The 15,911-nt window shown below is 44.8% G+C and overlaps 2 protein-coding genes across 8 annotated transcripts; one reads left to right on the forward strand and one right to left on the reverse strand.

The window, feature by feature from the left end:
• Positions 1-259: 259 nt before the first annotated feature.
• On the reverse strand, positions 260-6,769 carry COX15 (cytochrome c oxidase assembly homolog COX15). The gene is made up of 9 exons (XM_083505192.1): positions 6,629-6,769; positions 5,191-5,378; positions 4,510-4,632; positions 4,109-4,295; positions 3,653-3,820; positions 2,528-2,609; positions 2,085-2,239; positions 1,513-1,626; positions 260-941 (listed from the first exon to the last, which is right to left on the reverse strand). The coding sequence occupies exons 1-9, from the start codon at positions 6,698-6,700 to the stop codon at positions 810-812; spliced, it is 1,221 nt and encodes a 406-aa protein (XP_083361318.1). The 5' UTR covers positions 6,701-6,769; the 3' UTR covers positions 260-809.
• Positions 6,743-15,799, forward strand: CUTC (cutC copper transporter). 7 transcript variants are annotated; one of them, XM_083505196.1, is made up of 9 exons: positions 6,743-6,812; positions 8,998-9,069; positions 9,967-10,026; positions 10,664-10,873; positions 12,910-12,945; positions 13,284-13,417; positions 14,190-14,217; positions 14,944-15,049; positions 15,386-15,799. In XM_083505196.1, the coding sequence occupies exons 2-9, from the start codon at positions 9,000-9,002 to the stop codon at positions 15,495-15,497; spliced, it is 756 nt and encodes a 251-aa protein (XP_083361322.1). In that variant the 5' UTR covers positions 6,743-6,812; positions 8,998-8,999; the 3' UTR covers positions 15,498-15,799. The 7 variants fall into 7 exon arrangements, with proteins under 7 accessions (XP_083361322.1, XP_083361319.1, XP_083361320.1 ...); XM_083505193.1 differs by lacking the exon at positions 6,743-6,812 and adding an exon at positions 6,872-7,005 and having other exon boundaries at positions 13,281-13,417; XM_083505194.1 differs by lacking the exon at positions 6,743-6,812 and adding an exon at positions 6,872-7,005.
• The last annotated feature ends 112 nt before the right edge of the window (positions 15,800-15,911 follow it).

The following is a 15,911-nucleotide window of genomic DNA, read 5'->3' on the forward strand; positions in this document are numbered from 1 at the left end:
TTTACTCATTTGCAGCATTTACTCCCCCCCACCCTCCCCAGAAAAAATCCTTTGTGGATATTGATGTTAATGAAACGTGTTCCAAATCAACCCACTCATGTGCCTGTTTGAAAGCTACCACAGGCATCTGGTTGGCAACTGAGAACAAGATGATGGACTTAATGGAGCCTTTGGTTTGCTGCAGCAGTTTATTATGAAGGTACATTGCATAGGGACATTGTAAGAGCAGTCAGTTTTAAAATACTGAGATATTGAGAAATATTGAGAAACTATTTTTATTAAATAAGGAAAGGACTGTGGGTCTTCTGCATGGTTAAATTACAGTGCACATTTCAATATTCTAATGCAAAAAATTGCACTCAAACCCCATTCTGCTAAAGAAAATCCACTAACTAGGCCACCCATCACCCTTATAATACAGTTTTGAAATGCCTTCATTTGCTATTCATCCAAATTTCTAGGCCCACACACCCCATAATCCATTGTCTATATCAAGCCTACAAAGAATGTAAAAGGCTCATGGCTGTAGCCTCATACAGATAGCTCAGCAGGAACCGAGACACACCTCAAGCGACCATCATTCTTGCCAGAGCCCACCTTGTCAGCCTCACACCTTAAGCAAAGGATGGTGATTCATGTTCACCAAGTTTTGCAACAAAGCACTTCAACTCATGACATCAAGGTGCTGCTCAGCCTCGCCTTCTGTTCAAATCAAGGCTTTCAGGAAGAGGAGCATACAACACGTGGGGCAAAGGCAGCAACCGTGAACCTTCAGCACTAGCAGAGGCTGGCTAAATAGGGAAGCAGGGTTATTTCGGGATCCGCTTCAGTTCATGCATCAGCCACAACGCCACACTGAGCAGTACCAGGGAACCTGATTGATGAGTGGCTGCTAAAGGAGTTGGGACATACAGGAGAAGTGTGCTGATGCCCAGGGTAACCTGCAGAGGAGCAAGAATAAAATGAAGTTACAGACGTAAGCAAAGTTTGCTTACCAGTATACCTGAAATGTAGAAGTATGTGCAAATACATCTGCATCGTATTCTTATAGCACAGAATTATACACAAGAAGCTTCATAAGCAATTGGCATAGGGATTTTTATATGTTCCGTCTCTCTCCCACTGTAAATAACCTGCTACAGGATGAGGTAGCTGTCATAGTGCTTCATGATAAAATGCTAATGAAACTGTACTGATGTTCCCCCTTTGCCTTCTCAGTTTAAACCCAGAAGGCAGAGAAGGGCAGTGACCATAGCACTGTGCAGTATTTCCACAGAAGAGCACGACTGCAGCTCTATTTCCCCCCTTTGTTCGTCAAAGCCAAATAAATAAATAAATAAAAATTGGTCCCCACCAATTTCAGTTTTAAATGCCTGAGACCAGCAACCAAGATAGCATTATCAGTGACGAGAAGGCAGGCACCTACCTGGAAGGAAGGGGAAACCTGCCATTCCATCAGAGGACACTACTAAGTGACAATTAAAAGGGTGTTTTAAAGGGCATAGTTAATACCTGGAGGTATGCCACAGCCAGTAAGGAAGCAACTGCCATCCTTGTCCTCCGTGGGAGAGGAATCTTCCTGGAAAACAGGTACAGACCTGTAATGGCTGCGACAGAGGAAACTCCCTAAAGGGTAAAGAGTAAATATCCAGTGAGGGAACCAGAGAAGCTTTGCAATGACAACAAAGGGCTTAGAAGTGGAGTTGGAAGGGATCTTAAAAGGTCATCTAGTCCAAAGGCAATGCAGGAACCTCACTACTACAGCATCCCTGACAATCCAGCCTCTGAAAAAGAGTCCATCACTTCTGGGGCAGTCTGCTCCTCTTTCAAAAAACTCACGTCATCATGATGTTCTCCTTAATGTTTAGACTAACCCCCCCCTTTGTAACTTGCACCCTTTAATTAGAGACAGTGGAGATGGAAACCAGTACTTTAGGCATGCAAGCAAGTGCTCTACTCTGAGTTAAGGGGCCTGCATTCCCACATTCCCAGTTACACTGCCACCTGGCATGAACACAAACCCAAGAACGGCAACCAATTAAAAAAGAGGTGTTATCTAAGAGCATAAAGAGGAAGAAACATACCAGAATCCTGTGATCAAACTGCACGGTTGTGGGATTCTCAAATATGTTCTTCAACTTTGGGGAAAAGGCAAGGAGATCATCAGGGATCCAGCGTTCCCCCATCTTGGGAAATGAATTGTATACAAGACCAGCATCCAGTCCTGCCACAAATGCCCCTAGAGTTCCAGAGAAGAGAGTCTGTCACACTTGTAAGTATGAATGTAATAGAACAAGCCACCTAAAAACCATCACGGTGAGAGTTTTAGGTCCTTCCCTCAAGGCCACGAAACAGTTCCCAGTGATGTTGTCTGACCAGCATGAAGAGGAAGCATTTCAGTAACCTGGAATTGAAAAAGTCTAGACCCTCCCAATGGGAAATGAAGCAAGAAACATATATCCATGACCATGCTGTCTATTGCTTCTCAAAAGAAAGAGATTGGTGCAAAAGTGTCAGGGACTTTTACCTGAGAGGGCAGTGAGAAAGATCAGGCCTGATGTTCCATGAGCAAACCTTCTTAGGCGCAGGAGTTGACGGGTTTCTGGTAACTGTCAAAACAGGAGGAGGATCACAAGAATATGCAATGGCCTTTTTATATATTCTAAAGGGAGTATGTGCAAAGGAAACTAGTGTTCCATAGGCTCAGCATTTATACACGTTTCCAATAAGACTCCTGACAGAAGAGGAACGTATTTATTTCACTCTCAATGGCTAAGGCAGCAAGGACTTCTGCTCTTCTCACTCAGCTGTTATGCTGCACGGCCCTTAATGGACATGGCTTACATCCAATTATATCTATGAACCCAAATCTACCAAATTTTATAGAAATCACCAGGCGTTCTTGGAAGCAGCCAGATAGCATCTGCATGCTTGATTTAATCCTGTGAAGTCACCATCCCCAAGACCAGATCCACAGGCACCAGAAGCATCTACTGCCTGGATGTGTAGGGCAAAAGTGCATGGCAATATCTTCTGTGGCAAGGATGCGGCCTTGCTAGAACTGGGGAAGTTGTGGCAGACTGCACTGTAAGAAATGGAATAGCTCATGCCAGGCTGAATTCTTCTCAGTCTGCATTTCTCCTGATATGCTTTCTTAAATAACTACCCTCTTAAGAGGCCATCCTACCAAGTGAACTATGAGGGTGCAGTGTTGTGTGGGCTCTCCTTTCTTCCCTTTTCGTGTGATGCTCCGAAGCAGTGGCTGTGATCACCATAAAGGGATTGGAAACCCTACCTGAGAAGTGAAACCCTACCTAATATGAGAATTGGCAACAGGCGCTAGTTTTGCATGTGATGCAGGAGTGTGTGCCTCCCACTGCACGTTCATTGGCTCCCTCTATGCATGGGAGTGTCAATGCTAACAGAGTTCTTGACTGGTAAGCTTTGGTGGTGTTTCTAGGAACGTTATCTCTTTGACATTTCCCAAGATTTGTAATTTTCCTCTTCCAGGCTGAGCACATGTAGCATACAGTGGCAGTTTGGTCTGCACAGTGGCAGTGTGCCTCCCTCCAAAGGCGCAATTGGTGTACAGGCTTTCTTGGCCCAACTGGGACTCAATACATGCCCCCAGTCTCCCTCACTTTTTGCTTACCTTGTGCTGCGGCAGCAGTAATGAGAGTCCAGTCCACAGGCTGTAGCAGTAAAGAACAAGTGCAGAGCCCAGGTGTGCGGCTAGACGGTACTGACTGACCCGTGGGATATCATGAGAGTCTGGCTTTTCCTCTAATCCACTTTTTACCATATACCAGCCCAATAGGCCCTGCCAAAACAAAGAAAAAGTACCATAGAGGCATGAAACTAAGACCACTTTTGCTCCTGCCAATATCATGTACATTCTCTTTCAAGGAACTAAGATCTAACAACACTCCAAGCACCATGATCTGAAGCTTCTGCTGGGCTTCTGTGCACCAGAGACCTAAGATCACATACAAATCAGCTCCTGGAGCGTGCAAAGGATCAATGCCTTTCATGTTCTATCTCAGTTATCTTGGGCAGAGTAATTTAATGATTCATTTAACAATTTCAAGGTCCCAGTGATCTTTCCCACCTGGAAGCAGACAAGTCCACAGAGGGCAACGACACGACCCTTCAGGGACCGGTTGAGGTAACCCTTCCTCCAGAAGTAAGCTGCGGGAAGGATGTAAGCCAGTCCAACAAGCCGTCCCCACATTCGGTGTGAATACTCCATGTACCAGATGAATTTGAACTCTGTCAGCGTCATGTTGTGGTTCAGGCTGTTAGATTCAGAAAGAAGGTTTATAAAACAACAACAAACCCTGCAGTAAGGTGTAGTTGCCCATTCCCCTCTTTCCATGGCAAGTTCTATCAAGAAGTAGCATTCAAGATACTCTTTTTTTCTCATTTCCCTTTTGCTGGGATAGTAGAATAGGCTCTCCCCCCCCCCATTTAATTTTAGTCTCTAGGAACTTTAGCTCAACCCATGCATACATTTTAAATTCTGGGAATTGCTGGTAGTTTTGGAATTCTGCTTCCCACTCCTGCTGTGTCCGAGGAGGCTTCATCTCCCGCACAAGATGCCAGTCAACCATTGAAAGCCCAGACTCTGTCAGCCTGAGAAGGAAAGAACAGCAATGACACACCATTGAGGGAAGATGCTATCAATGTGGGATATAATGGTGTGTGCATGTGTATCCATCTATCTAGAAAAGCAGAATGAAGCCACAATGGGAAAATTCAGACACAAATGCAGATGCAAAGTCTGACTACACACAAACATACCGGTGATCAATTAGATGCAAATATATATGTAATCACACCTTTTAAATTCTGAAATAGTCTAAATTAACTACCATACCTCAAAAGGTTGTTATGACTGTAAGTACAAAAAGTATTTATTTGTTACCCTTTAATCCCACCTTTCTTTTACTGCCTGCATTGTTTATCTACAATGCATTTAGAAAATAAGGGTAGACACAGGCATTCAAAGGGCAGAGAGATACCAGAAGTTAGTTTAGGCCCACACACTGGCATGACCAAGAGGAAGCAATGCCCCTAGGAAGATCTCTGCTGGTTGCAGAAAGATACAATCTATGACAGTTGGAGAACCATAGTGTCAAGGGTAAATAAAATATAGTAAAGGCTTGAAGAGGAGGTGCTAATTTTCCTTACCTAGTGACACCACCCAACACCACAGCTCCGGCCACAGTACCACTGCATATTAGAAGCCAGCGCCCTACAGCCCGGTTGGTCACAGCATTGGGGACAGGTGGTACCACCACTCTGGGATGGGAAGCAACTTCTGACACTACACTGTGTTGTGACCGTCTCTGTGGGAGCTGCCACCACCGTTGACATTGCTGAGGACAGAGAAGGTAGTGAGGAGGCTGTTTATAATTATGCCACCCCACTAAACATACATTTGCAATTCATGACATGGAAGAGGAGCATTACTCAAGATGTATGAACTCTCTTTGCTGTAAAGAGTTCACACCTGTGTTCACTACATCAGAAAGGTTGTATTAAGTGCCAGACATTATTCTACAAAATACAAGGACAAGGATAAAGGACCAGATCATCAATGGTGCAAGCACAAAAAAACTGGACAACAGGAATGTCAACAGCTATTCACTGAGATGCTCAGCAAAACTTATTTTTATTTTCAATATGTTCTTAAGCGTCCTGCTTGTGGAATCTTCAGAAGCACTTGGCTGGCCACCATTAGCAAAAAGAGGTTGAACTCCAGGGACTCTTAAGTGTGATCCAGTAGGGTTTTCATATGTTATTTAAATGCTGAAAGCATATGGAGGGGAAAGTGTTCATGTTTTTACAGGGCCTGTGACCATTTAATAAAATGTGATGTTATATTCATAATTGTTATTTTATTTGTTTAAAACATGTATACACTACTCTGTCATCTAGGTGGGACCAGAGTAGTTCACGGTATGGAACCTTTTTTAAAAAAAATCCTATACTAAAATACTTAAAACTATGAAGCATTACACCTATTGTTAAAATTAGAGAGAGACTTACGCATTTAACTGGTGCACATTTAGCTATATGTGCTTGGCAAATTAAAACATAATTAAAAAGAGGACAAGCGTCCAGGGAAAAAGACTTTGGCAATCCCACCTACCATTGAACCTAATGTGTTTTGATGATATGTGAATTTTGATTTAGGCATGATTCCTGGAATGTAACCCCGCATAGGTTGAGGGCTTGCTGTGGTTATACAAGTGAAATATTTTGGCAGTCACCGAAACTCCTAGTCTTCAGTCTGCCCCCTTTAACGTGTCTGGTTGTGACAGGTGCAGGCAATAGTCTGTAGTTTTTTTTTAATATCCCCCCATAATTAGAGGTCCCCACGTGAAAATGAGGTAGCATTGATTAGCACCTCCCACAGTGCAAAGGATGCACAAGGGCGGAAACTCCTGGCATTTTCCCCAGCAGCGTGTCTTAGCGAGGGTGATAGCAGGTACTCAGCCTGCTCGCAAGGCTAAGAAACGAGGAGCCGCCGGGGGTGGCTTCGTTTTGCAACCCTCGGCCGATAAAGAGGCATCTTTGACCCGGTCCCCGTTGCTATGGAAACCAAGCGCCGCCCCTGGAGTACCTGGCCGGGGGACCCCGTTCCTCGTGGGGCCAGCAACAGCCGAGACCCTCTTAGTGCCGCCCGCAAGAGCATCGCTCCTCAAGCTGCAACCCGGAAGCGACTCGCTCTTGACACGGAAAGGAATCCGAGCTATTTCCGGAAACGCCGCGACCGCGCACTCGGTGACCGCGACGCCACGTGACAGGTAGGACGGCGCCTCCTCTTGCGTGTGCGCCGCCGCCGCGCGGGAGCCGAGGCCCCAGGGGTGGGCGGGGCTTCCTCCTCAGCCCAGGGCTGGTTTGGCGCAGAACTGCCGACATCCGCCGCGCCTCCGGAGCGGCCCCGAGGCGGAATGAGGAGATGGGACCGGAAGCAGGGCCTGGCAGAAGGGTGTGAGGGTGAGTGGGCGGAGGGACGGCCGGAAGGAAGCGCCGGGAATCCCGAGGCCGGGGCCGGAAATCCGGGCGGCTTCAAGGCCTCCCTTTCCCCCTCCACAGATGCAAGAGGAGCCAGAAATTATAATACTGTTGTTCGGGGGGGGGGGGGTTGCCCTGTGCACAGTCACGGCCGCTATGTGCATTCAGCAAAACCAAGTGGGATAGATTTTATTGGCATTTTTACATATCAGGCCTTTGTGTTTAAAACGTAAAACCCAATTGAGTCCAAAGGGGTCCTTATTCTCAGGTGAGCGTCTGCAGGGTTGTAGCTGTAGGCCTGAGGACTGCAATCTTGCCTGCACTCAGTGGGGCTTGCTTGCTTGTTTGCGTATTTATTTATTTAATTTCTATATTTTTAAGGGGGGAGTTGAAGCGCTTTACAAGCTACATTGAAGCATCAATTAAAGCAATCCTGAATAAAACATAACGGAATAAAAACAAATATAAAGTGTACTTTCAAAGCGACAGAGTTAATAGGAAACTAAAACATTACCTTAAAAGATTTCAAAACAAAGCATAACAAAGGATGTCAACTACAGAATGCACATTTAATGCACTATGTTACTGGCCAAAGTTCCATCTGTTGTTGGAGTTTCTAGAGTAAGTTCTACATTTGCCTAAGGGAGACTCTGCAAGTTACAGGCTGGCCTTGCTGTCAGCTGTTCCCACGCATCTCAACTTCATCTTCCTGCTGGAGAACCTGAATCCTCTGAAATATATGGAGAAAGGTGGAAGGGAAGTCAGCCCTACTCAATTTAGTATTCTGAAAGGAGGAAAAATCTGGATCACTAGCACAGACTTTTTATTCAGAATGTAGAACGCTACTTTAAAGTGAGTCAGACCATAGAGCCATCTAGTTCAGTATTGCTTGCACTGACTTGACAGCAGTTCTCCAGGGTTTCAAATGGAACAACCTAGCCCTACTTGGACTTACTGGGAAATGAACCCGCGGCCTTCTGAATACAAGGCACTACCGCTGAGCTGTGACATATCCTTGAATCCTCCAAATTGGAGCCCCCCCTTCAAACCCTTATTCCACTTTAGATTTGTGCTAATCTGCAGAAATCAAGGTTCAAGAGTCTCTTTTAATGATGCTGTTACATTAAGGACCACCTACTGAATAAACTTGCCAGTGTATTAATTTCTCCTGTGCCCCTTTAAGTAATTTCTCCTGTGCCCCTGTAAGTAATGAAGCTGATGAAGAGTTGGGATAGCGGAGGTTTATAATTCTCTCCATTGGAAGGTTCACCTAGTGTTGATTTTTTTCCTTTTTTCTTTTTTTTATTTTGGTGCCAGATAAACATTTTTTAATTGCACAGGTCTTTTAAAATATTTTAGAATTTTCAGGTTTTTAGTCTGGTGATTTTTGTATGTGCCACTTTCACAGTTGCTTTTTTGTTAATTATTTGGTATTCTATGTTTATTATTTAATTTTGTATACTACTCTGGGAGACCAGGCTGAAAAGTGACTTATTTGGTAATAAATAAACAAACATATAGATAGACAGACAGACAGATCTGTTCAGACAGTGCAACACAGAGGACAAGATCCAGGGAGAGCAAGAAGGCAAGGGGATCAGGAGTTACAGCAAAAGTAGTGTTCAACTTCCCATGTGTTTTTTCTGTACCTGTTTTGAGCTGATACAGATCAAGCTTGATTTCTTCTTTAAATTCACATGGTGATACAAGTTTTCTGTTCTTATTGTGTGTTCCCTTTAAAGCAGCTACTGACAGGTTAAGGCTTTTTAAGGTTACTGGTGATGGGGAATCTATGAAGCTTCTGTTTCTGAGAGCTGTGGATGTGCTTGGGTGAGCAAGATGAAAGAAGCCAGTTAAAAGACAAAGCACTGGAGCTTGAGGTGGAAGGAATCGCCTCTCTCAATCACTGTCTGTCCCTTTTCTCTGAGACAGAGCCTGATTGCCCCATAACCTCTGGTTGTGTTTCTCTTCTAGGAATGGCCAATGGCTTTCTCATGGAAGTATGTGTTGATTCTGTGGAGTCTGCTGTGAATGCAGAGAGAGGAGGTAATCCCATAAAAAAGATGGAAGATGAAAATACTTAAGGATCATTGAGGGGTCTTTCTAGGCCAGGACACCTCTGGGTACACATGCTATATGTATTGAAAAGAGAGGCACACTTACTTCCCCAAGCGATGTGAAACTGTTTTATGAATCCTTTTAGGCTTGAAAGGTAGGATATTAAATGTTATAAACTGGTCAATAAGTAAAGACTTCCAAAGTTCTGATCTAGGTTAGTGACACATAGATTCAGGATATGCATTTATATATTTTAATTGCCTGCAACCCAATTACTCTAGCCTTTGAGAGTAGGGCAAACTGCAAATTTAAATGAATAAATGTCAACTTGTCTTCAGCTGCCTTAACTACTTAAGTGGTCCTGCTCTGTTTTGCTGCAGTGCATTATAAAACATGGGCTGAGATACTCAAATCGTCTATTAATTGATTTTCTTTCTTAGTTACTGCATGAGTAGGGGTTGAAGTCTATGTGGATAAGCTAAATACAGGTGACCAATCTCACTCTTGGCTCGAAAATTTCCAGCACTCCTACCCATTGGTTTATTTTATTTATTACTTAAATTTGTTAGTTGCTACTTACAAACAAACAGCACCCCCATACCTTAACATACCCAACATAGATACATTAAAACCAAGGGGAGGAGGGAGGGAATACTTAAAAAAACATCCCACCCACTTCTAAATGGCCGCAGATAGTTAAAGGCCAAAGGCCTGCTTATAGAGGAAGGTTTTTGCCTAGCAGCTAAAGACATATAATGATGGAGCTGGGTGAACTTCCCTTGTTGGATTATAGCAAGGACCACATGGTTTCTTCATAATGCAGATCTCTGTTAAAATCTTGCAAACCACTTATATTCAGAGGTTTAATGTGTGACCCTGTTGCAGGTGCTGGCCGCCTTGAACTGTGTGCCAACCTCATGGAAGGAGGAACAACACCTACTATAGGTGAGTTGGCACATACAAGCAAGATCCAATCCACCATTTCACTGCAAGATGTAGCAGTACTGAGCAGCCAAGCAATGTGGAGAAATGTTTGGACCTCTGCCCTCCAGGCCCTCTACTCCTGGAACAGAAAGAAAATACCTGTTGTTCTGCTTGCTCTTTTTGTGTTCTTCTGTGTCATCAGCACCTCCTGGTCTTTTTGCAAGACAGGCTGTTATTTAATCACCCTATTTCACCTTCCCTCCTTCAGCAGCCCCTTCTCCCAAATTCTGCAGAAAGGGTTTGACATCTGCCCTGTTCTCTTCTCCCTTGCTTCTCTTAGACCCAGTGCTGATGGTCTAGCTCTGGGATGGGGAACGTGTGGCTCTCCAGATGTTGTTGGACTCCAACTCGCCTCAGCCTAAACGGTCAGTGGTCAGTTGATTGGAGCTGTAGTTCACCAACATCTGGAGGGCATCTTGTTGCCTACTCCAGACATAGGCAGAACTGACCTAGATGGCTCAGTGGTCTCCCTTTGTATGAGGCATCTTGCTATGTTCCTAAGTTCCTCCGTACCATGTTCTAGGTTTCACTTCTTGTCCAACTCATAGAACAATCCAGTACAAAACTGACACCATGTCCCAAACATGTTTGCCTGCAGGCCTTTTGCAAGTGGTGAAGCAGTGTATAAGGGTGCCTGTATTTGTGATGATCCGCCCCCGTGGGGGGGATTTCCTCTATTCTGACCGAGAAGTGGAGGTGATGAAAGCAGACATCCGACTTGCCAAACAACATGGGGCTGATGGGTTGGTGTTTGGAGCCTTGACTGAGGATGGACGTGTGGATACAGAGCTCTGCACAGCACTGCTGGGTGAGCAGGCTTTACTTTTCAATGGGCTTATTTGGTACTTGAGTAGTGATTGTCATACAGTGCCACCAGCTAATAATTCCATGGTTCAAATTAAGAAATATTTCCTACAGGCAAGATCCACGAGATACTAGAGCCTGCCTCACTATATTGAGCTATTCATTCATTTACAGTATAAGAGAACATCTAGTCCACCCTTCATCATGTGATCCCAGGGTGGGTTACAGTTGAATAAAAACAATGCAGCACAATTTATAAAAACATATATAAATGGAGCTTATTAGGGGGGAAACGGCCATGGTGCTACAGTCTCTTCAGTTGCAGAAGTGACGGAACTTCTGACTCCTCACTCCAAAAAAAAGAGGCTGGGGAAATATTGAAGTTTCACCTGATGCCAAAATGACAACAGCGCTTTAGCACCAGTCGTGCTCCTAGGGCAGTCTACATCAAGCTGGTATCCTCCAGATGTTTGGGGCTATAACTCCCATTAGCCCCAGCTAATTTGACAAAGGCTGCTCTAGAGGGAGGACATTCCATAGGTCATTCCATAAATGAATGAATTATTCAGATAAAGCAGGAGCCAAATGCTGTAATGGTTGGGATGAGTGACCTTTGTTTGTAAGAAGGGGCACTGTGCAGCTCTGATGGAGAGAGTGTTAGGCAGCCATAAATTCTGTACAGAAGGGAGAATTATCCAGAAGAATAGGAAACTTTTTTGAAAGAATGATAACACTATGGTTTTTCTGGACCCTCAAAAATGCAAAGAAAATAATTACTAGCTATTTTCTCTATTTAACTGAAACTGACAGTATATCTTCTGAAGAAGAATTAGTCTTTTTAAAATAAATTTTTATTAAGGTTTCACAGATTTTTTAAGACAAACACAACAAAGCAAACAACACACAAAAACAAATAACAAGCATAACTTCAAATCCTTATTTTCATATAACTTACTTCCCCGACTTCCCCATACCTCCCCTTTCTGCATTCCAGTTTCAAATTTTGGTTCAGCAAATCCTTACTCTTAATTTTATCTAATTTATAACCTTTTTCTTTTAACTTAATCCTTACAGCTGTGAACCACTTGATTTTTAAAACTGAAGAAGAATTAGTCTTGCTAGGGGAAGCCTGTCCTCTCCCTGCATGCCCCCCAAAATTGGCTCTAGCTAGGTGAAGTCTATGGGACGCGGGTGGCACTGTGGGTAAAACCTCAGCGCCTAGGACTTGCCGATCGTCAGGTCGGTGGTTCGAATCCCCGCGGCGGGGTGCGCTCCCGTTGCTCGGTCCCAGCGCCTGCCAACCTAGCAGTTTGAAAGCACCCCCGGGTGCAAGTAGATAAATAGGGACCCCTTACTAGCGGGAAGGTAAACGGCGTTTCCGTGTGCTGCGCCGGCTCACCAGATGCAGCTTGTCACGCTGGCCACGTGACCCGGAAGTGTCTCCAGACAGCGCTGGCCCCCGGCCTCTTAAGCGAGATGGGCACGCAACCCCAGAGTCGGACACGACTGGCCCATACAGGCAGGGGTACCTTTACCTTTACCTTTAGGTGAAGCGTGTCCTCTTCCTGCATGTCCCCCGCCCCCCCCAGAACAGCACACAGAAGGAGGAAAGGTGGGGAAAGTTCTGTGAGGCAAGCTGAAATACAGCAGCTAAACTATTTTAACCAGAAGCCAGTATCCATTCACTCCATGGTTCATTATTCCACAGGCTACCTAGGGAAACGAGTGGATACATCTATAGTCTACACCAGAATTACTTTTTAAAATAAGTGCATAAGCCCAACATGTGTGAGGGGTTTGATACACAAAATGTGAAAAGAAATGCCATACAAAGAGCTAGCTAGTGGGCAGTCTTAGTGGAAATGAGAAAGGATGATGAATCCATATTGCAGAAATGGTGTCAGATGACTACAGCCACCTTGGTTGAACCATCTGGAGAAGTTTCCTTTCTTTCCAGGGCCAGTAGCAGAAGCACTGCCTTCACAAAGCCAACCCCTAAGCAAAGGTATACTAACCATCTGGGATCTGTTCTTTTTGCAGCTGCTTCCCGCCCTCTGCCAGTCACCTTCCACAGAGGTGAGTTTCTGCTTGCTGGTTTCCCACAGGCATCTGGTTGGCCACTGTGAGAACATGATGCTGGACTGGATAGGCCATTGGACAGGTCCAGCAGACTCTTCTTACAGAGCTTGGAGTGGGGAATGAAAGCCGGACTGCCTACTTGCAGGCTGTAGGCTCAGGCACAATGGCCTTACCTTGGTGAGGTGGGGGGACTATGAGAATGTACTCTGGGAATTGCACATATTAGGACTGCCTACCAGGGATTTGGGACTAGGCTAAAGCCTGGAATATGTCAGTAGATTTGCCTTCCAGAACATTTGGCAGTAAAGACTGACATGCTCCATTTTTCTCAGCAGCTTTTGACATGGTCTATGACCCTTTGGCAGCCTTGGAAACGCTAATATCGATGGGCTTTGAACGGGTCCTGACTAGTGGCTGTGACAGCACTGTTCTAGAGGGGCTGCCCTTGATAAAACGACTGACAGAACAGGTGAGGTGTCATCTCTCCCAAATTTGTAACTCTACTGATACACTTTTCTTGCCTACTTAAGAGTGGGCTATCCAAGGAACTGGACAGAGTGTGGTGGGAGCAGAAAAATGCCAGCTAGCAGTCTTTCATGGTCTTCAGATGGGTGAGGGTTTTTCAATGATTAAGGGTGAAAACTGGCCTCCCCATTGAATATACAGAAACTGTGCCTTGCACCTTCTGATACAGTAGCTTCTTTCAATATTGCATTAATTCCCATAGGCTACTGCAGTAAATTAGCTCCCTTCTTCTCTGTTAAGTACACAATATGCGCATGGCACACCCGTATCTCACACCTGTCCAGAAGAATGCACAACAGACAAAAGACAACGCAGGAGTCGCTTAGTTATTTTAAAGTTGCTTCCAGTCTCTAACACTGGGGTGAAGTTGAAGCAGTCCTGCTGATACTGATATGGCAGCATATAGTTTCTGAAGTTCAACCATCCGAGGATGGAGGTGAAACTTGGTAGATCCTCAGTTGTTTGACTTTGCAGAGGCGAAATATACACAATGATAGACAAGTGTGGGAGCATACTTTCCTAGAGGAGCATGTAAGAAACTCAACGTGACAGTATTACTTGGAGCAAACCATTTGAAAAGCAGCATTAAAAAAAAGAAATTAAATATTGCAAATAAATACATTCTACATCTTCCTTAACAGAATATTTGTGCTACCCATTTGGTGTGTTTTCTCCTATAAGCAAGACCACTAAACCCATTTTCTCTTCCTTTTCAGGCTAAGGGCAGGATTGTTGTAGTGCCAGGTAAGACTCTGCAGTGAGTACCACTTGTTGGCATAGATTCAGAACTCTAGCACCAACCAAGCATGTTGTTAGGCAGCCACACTTGCCCAAGTGGCAAGAAGTCCAGGAACAGAGCTTTAGGGTGTAATTCCCTTTGGATGAGAGTGCACGAAAGACTTTATAATATTTATTTATTTGCAGATATAAAAACAGACAGAGCTTAGTAGAAATAGATGGATGGCACAACTGCTGAAACTGCATTAGGTTAAAGGAATAGTGTAGATACCCACACACAACCCCTCCCTGCTTAACTTGCTGCTGTAGACTCTTTGCCTCTGTCAATCCAAATTCAATTTGCTTCTAGCTATCTGTCCCTTCCTCAAACTTATAGGTATGGCATTATGAAGGCAAAGATTTCCAGGCATCAAGGAACATTACCTAATGTTTCCTTATCGTGTTCCTGAGTGATCACTAACTGTCAGGCAAAACAAAAGCAGTGGGCCATTCGTGCTAATCAGCAGCTAAACTGATAAGATAATACATGATGGGCATCTGCTCCCTTCCAGAGGCATATTTAGGAGCTCTACCTGCTTCAGAGCTGCAAGTGCAGCCTGCTTTGACCCTAAAGATTAGCCTCTGGTTCAGAGCAAAGGGATTTCCCCCATCTATTTAATGACCCAGAATGTAGCTCTGTCTATTCCTGCTTAACTTTATGTTTGTGACTGAGTGATGGGTTCTCTCCACCAGGGGGAGGCATAACCGAGAGAAACCTGCAGAGAATCTTAGAAGGCTCTGGCGCCTCTGAGTTTCACTGCTCAGCGCGCTCACTCAAAGACTCAGGAATGAAGTTCAGGTAACTGAGCAAGTTTCTATCCTGACTTACTGAGGGGCCCAAGCCTTGCTTCCATCTCCCGATGCAGCTCCACCGTTTGGGGTAGTAACTTGACTAAGAACATCTGGGGCACTGGAACCTGACAGGTGCATTTAGCTGGGAGCAAGGCATTGTTGCATTAGGGATAGACTTGTGTCTGTAGTTCATAGTTGCAGATGCAATGGGTTAAGGTAGCACCCAAAAGGCAATATGACAGCAGATTATGGCCCAGTGGGTAGGACTTAGGATGGTTCTTATTCCGGCTCTTCTAGGTCCAGGTTCCAGACAGTAACCAAAGACTTGTTGGTATTCTTTTAGAAACCCTTACATTACCATGGGGGCCTACCTCTCCACACCTGAATATTCCATCAAGGTGGCCGATGTGGCTAAAGTGAGGACCCTGAATGCAATTGCAAAGAATATCCTGTAGAACAAGCTACTGTGGGCCAGGAAGACCCAGAGCCCTGTGACCTGCGCAATCCGTAGACTTAGACATTTCAACAGCATCCTTGCCAGCGCTTAAAGGACATGGGTCAATCAAATGAAGAAGCCTCTGCTTGTTTTTCTCCTATTCCCACTTGCTCCACAGCGTTTTTTCCTCAGATGTCGTAATGCCGTTTTGTCTGTGGGGAGCAAATGATGGGGAGGGGCTTAATTAAAGGGGCACTCGCCATCGGGCAACACTCTCCCTGTTAAGGTCTCTTCTTAAATAAACCCTGAAGCCACTCCATATCACTGTGGCTCTTCTTCCTGTAGAGGCTATGGCAAGACTTTAAACTGCTCCCAAAGGAAATGGGCCGGGGGGGGGGGAGAGCACATTGGGTGTTGCAGGCTTCCTTCACCC

Source organism: Podarcis liolepis (genome assembly GCF_965112155.1).
Source record: "Podarcis liolepis genome assembly, chromosome: 5".
Taxonomy (NCBI): Eukaryota; Metazoa; Chordata; class Lepidosauria; order Squamata; family Lacertidae; genus Podarcis; species Podarcis liolepis.

Excerpts from the sequence above, each read along its gene's own strand:
- COX15 (XM_083505192.1), bottom strand. The coding sequence starts at position 6,700 with ATGCTCTTGCGGGCGGCACTAAGAGGGTCTCGGCTGTTGCTGGCCCCA. Across the intron at positions 2,610-3,652 it reads TACTGCTGCCGCAGCACAAG|TTACCAGAAACCCGTCAACT; the intron begins GTAAGCAAAAAG and ends CTGTTTTGACAG. Across the intron at positions 942-1,512 it reads TGGCTGTGGCATACCTCCAG|GTTACCCTGGGCATCAGCAC; the intron begins GTATTAACTATG and ends GCTCCTCTGCAG.
- CUTC (XM_083505193.1), top strand. The coding sequence starts at position 6,960 with ATGAGGAGATGGGACCGGAAGCAGGGCCTGGCAGAAGGGTGTGAGG. Across the intron at positions 10,027-10,663 it reads AGGAACAACACCTACTATAG|GCCTTTTGCAAGTGGTGAAG; the intron begins GTGAGTTGGCAC and ends GTTTGCCTGCAG. Across the intron at positions 13,418-14,189 it reads TAAAACGACTGACAGAACAG|GCTAAGGGCAGGATTGTTGT; the intron begins GTGAGGTGTCAT and ends CTTCCTTTTCAG.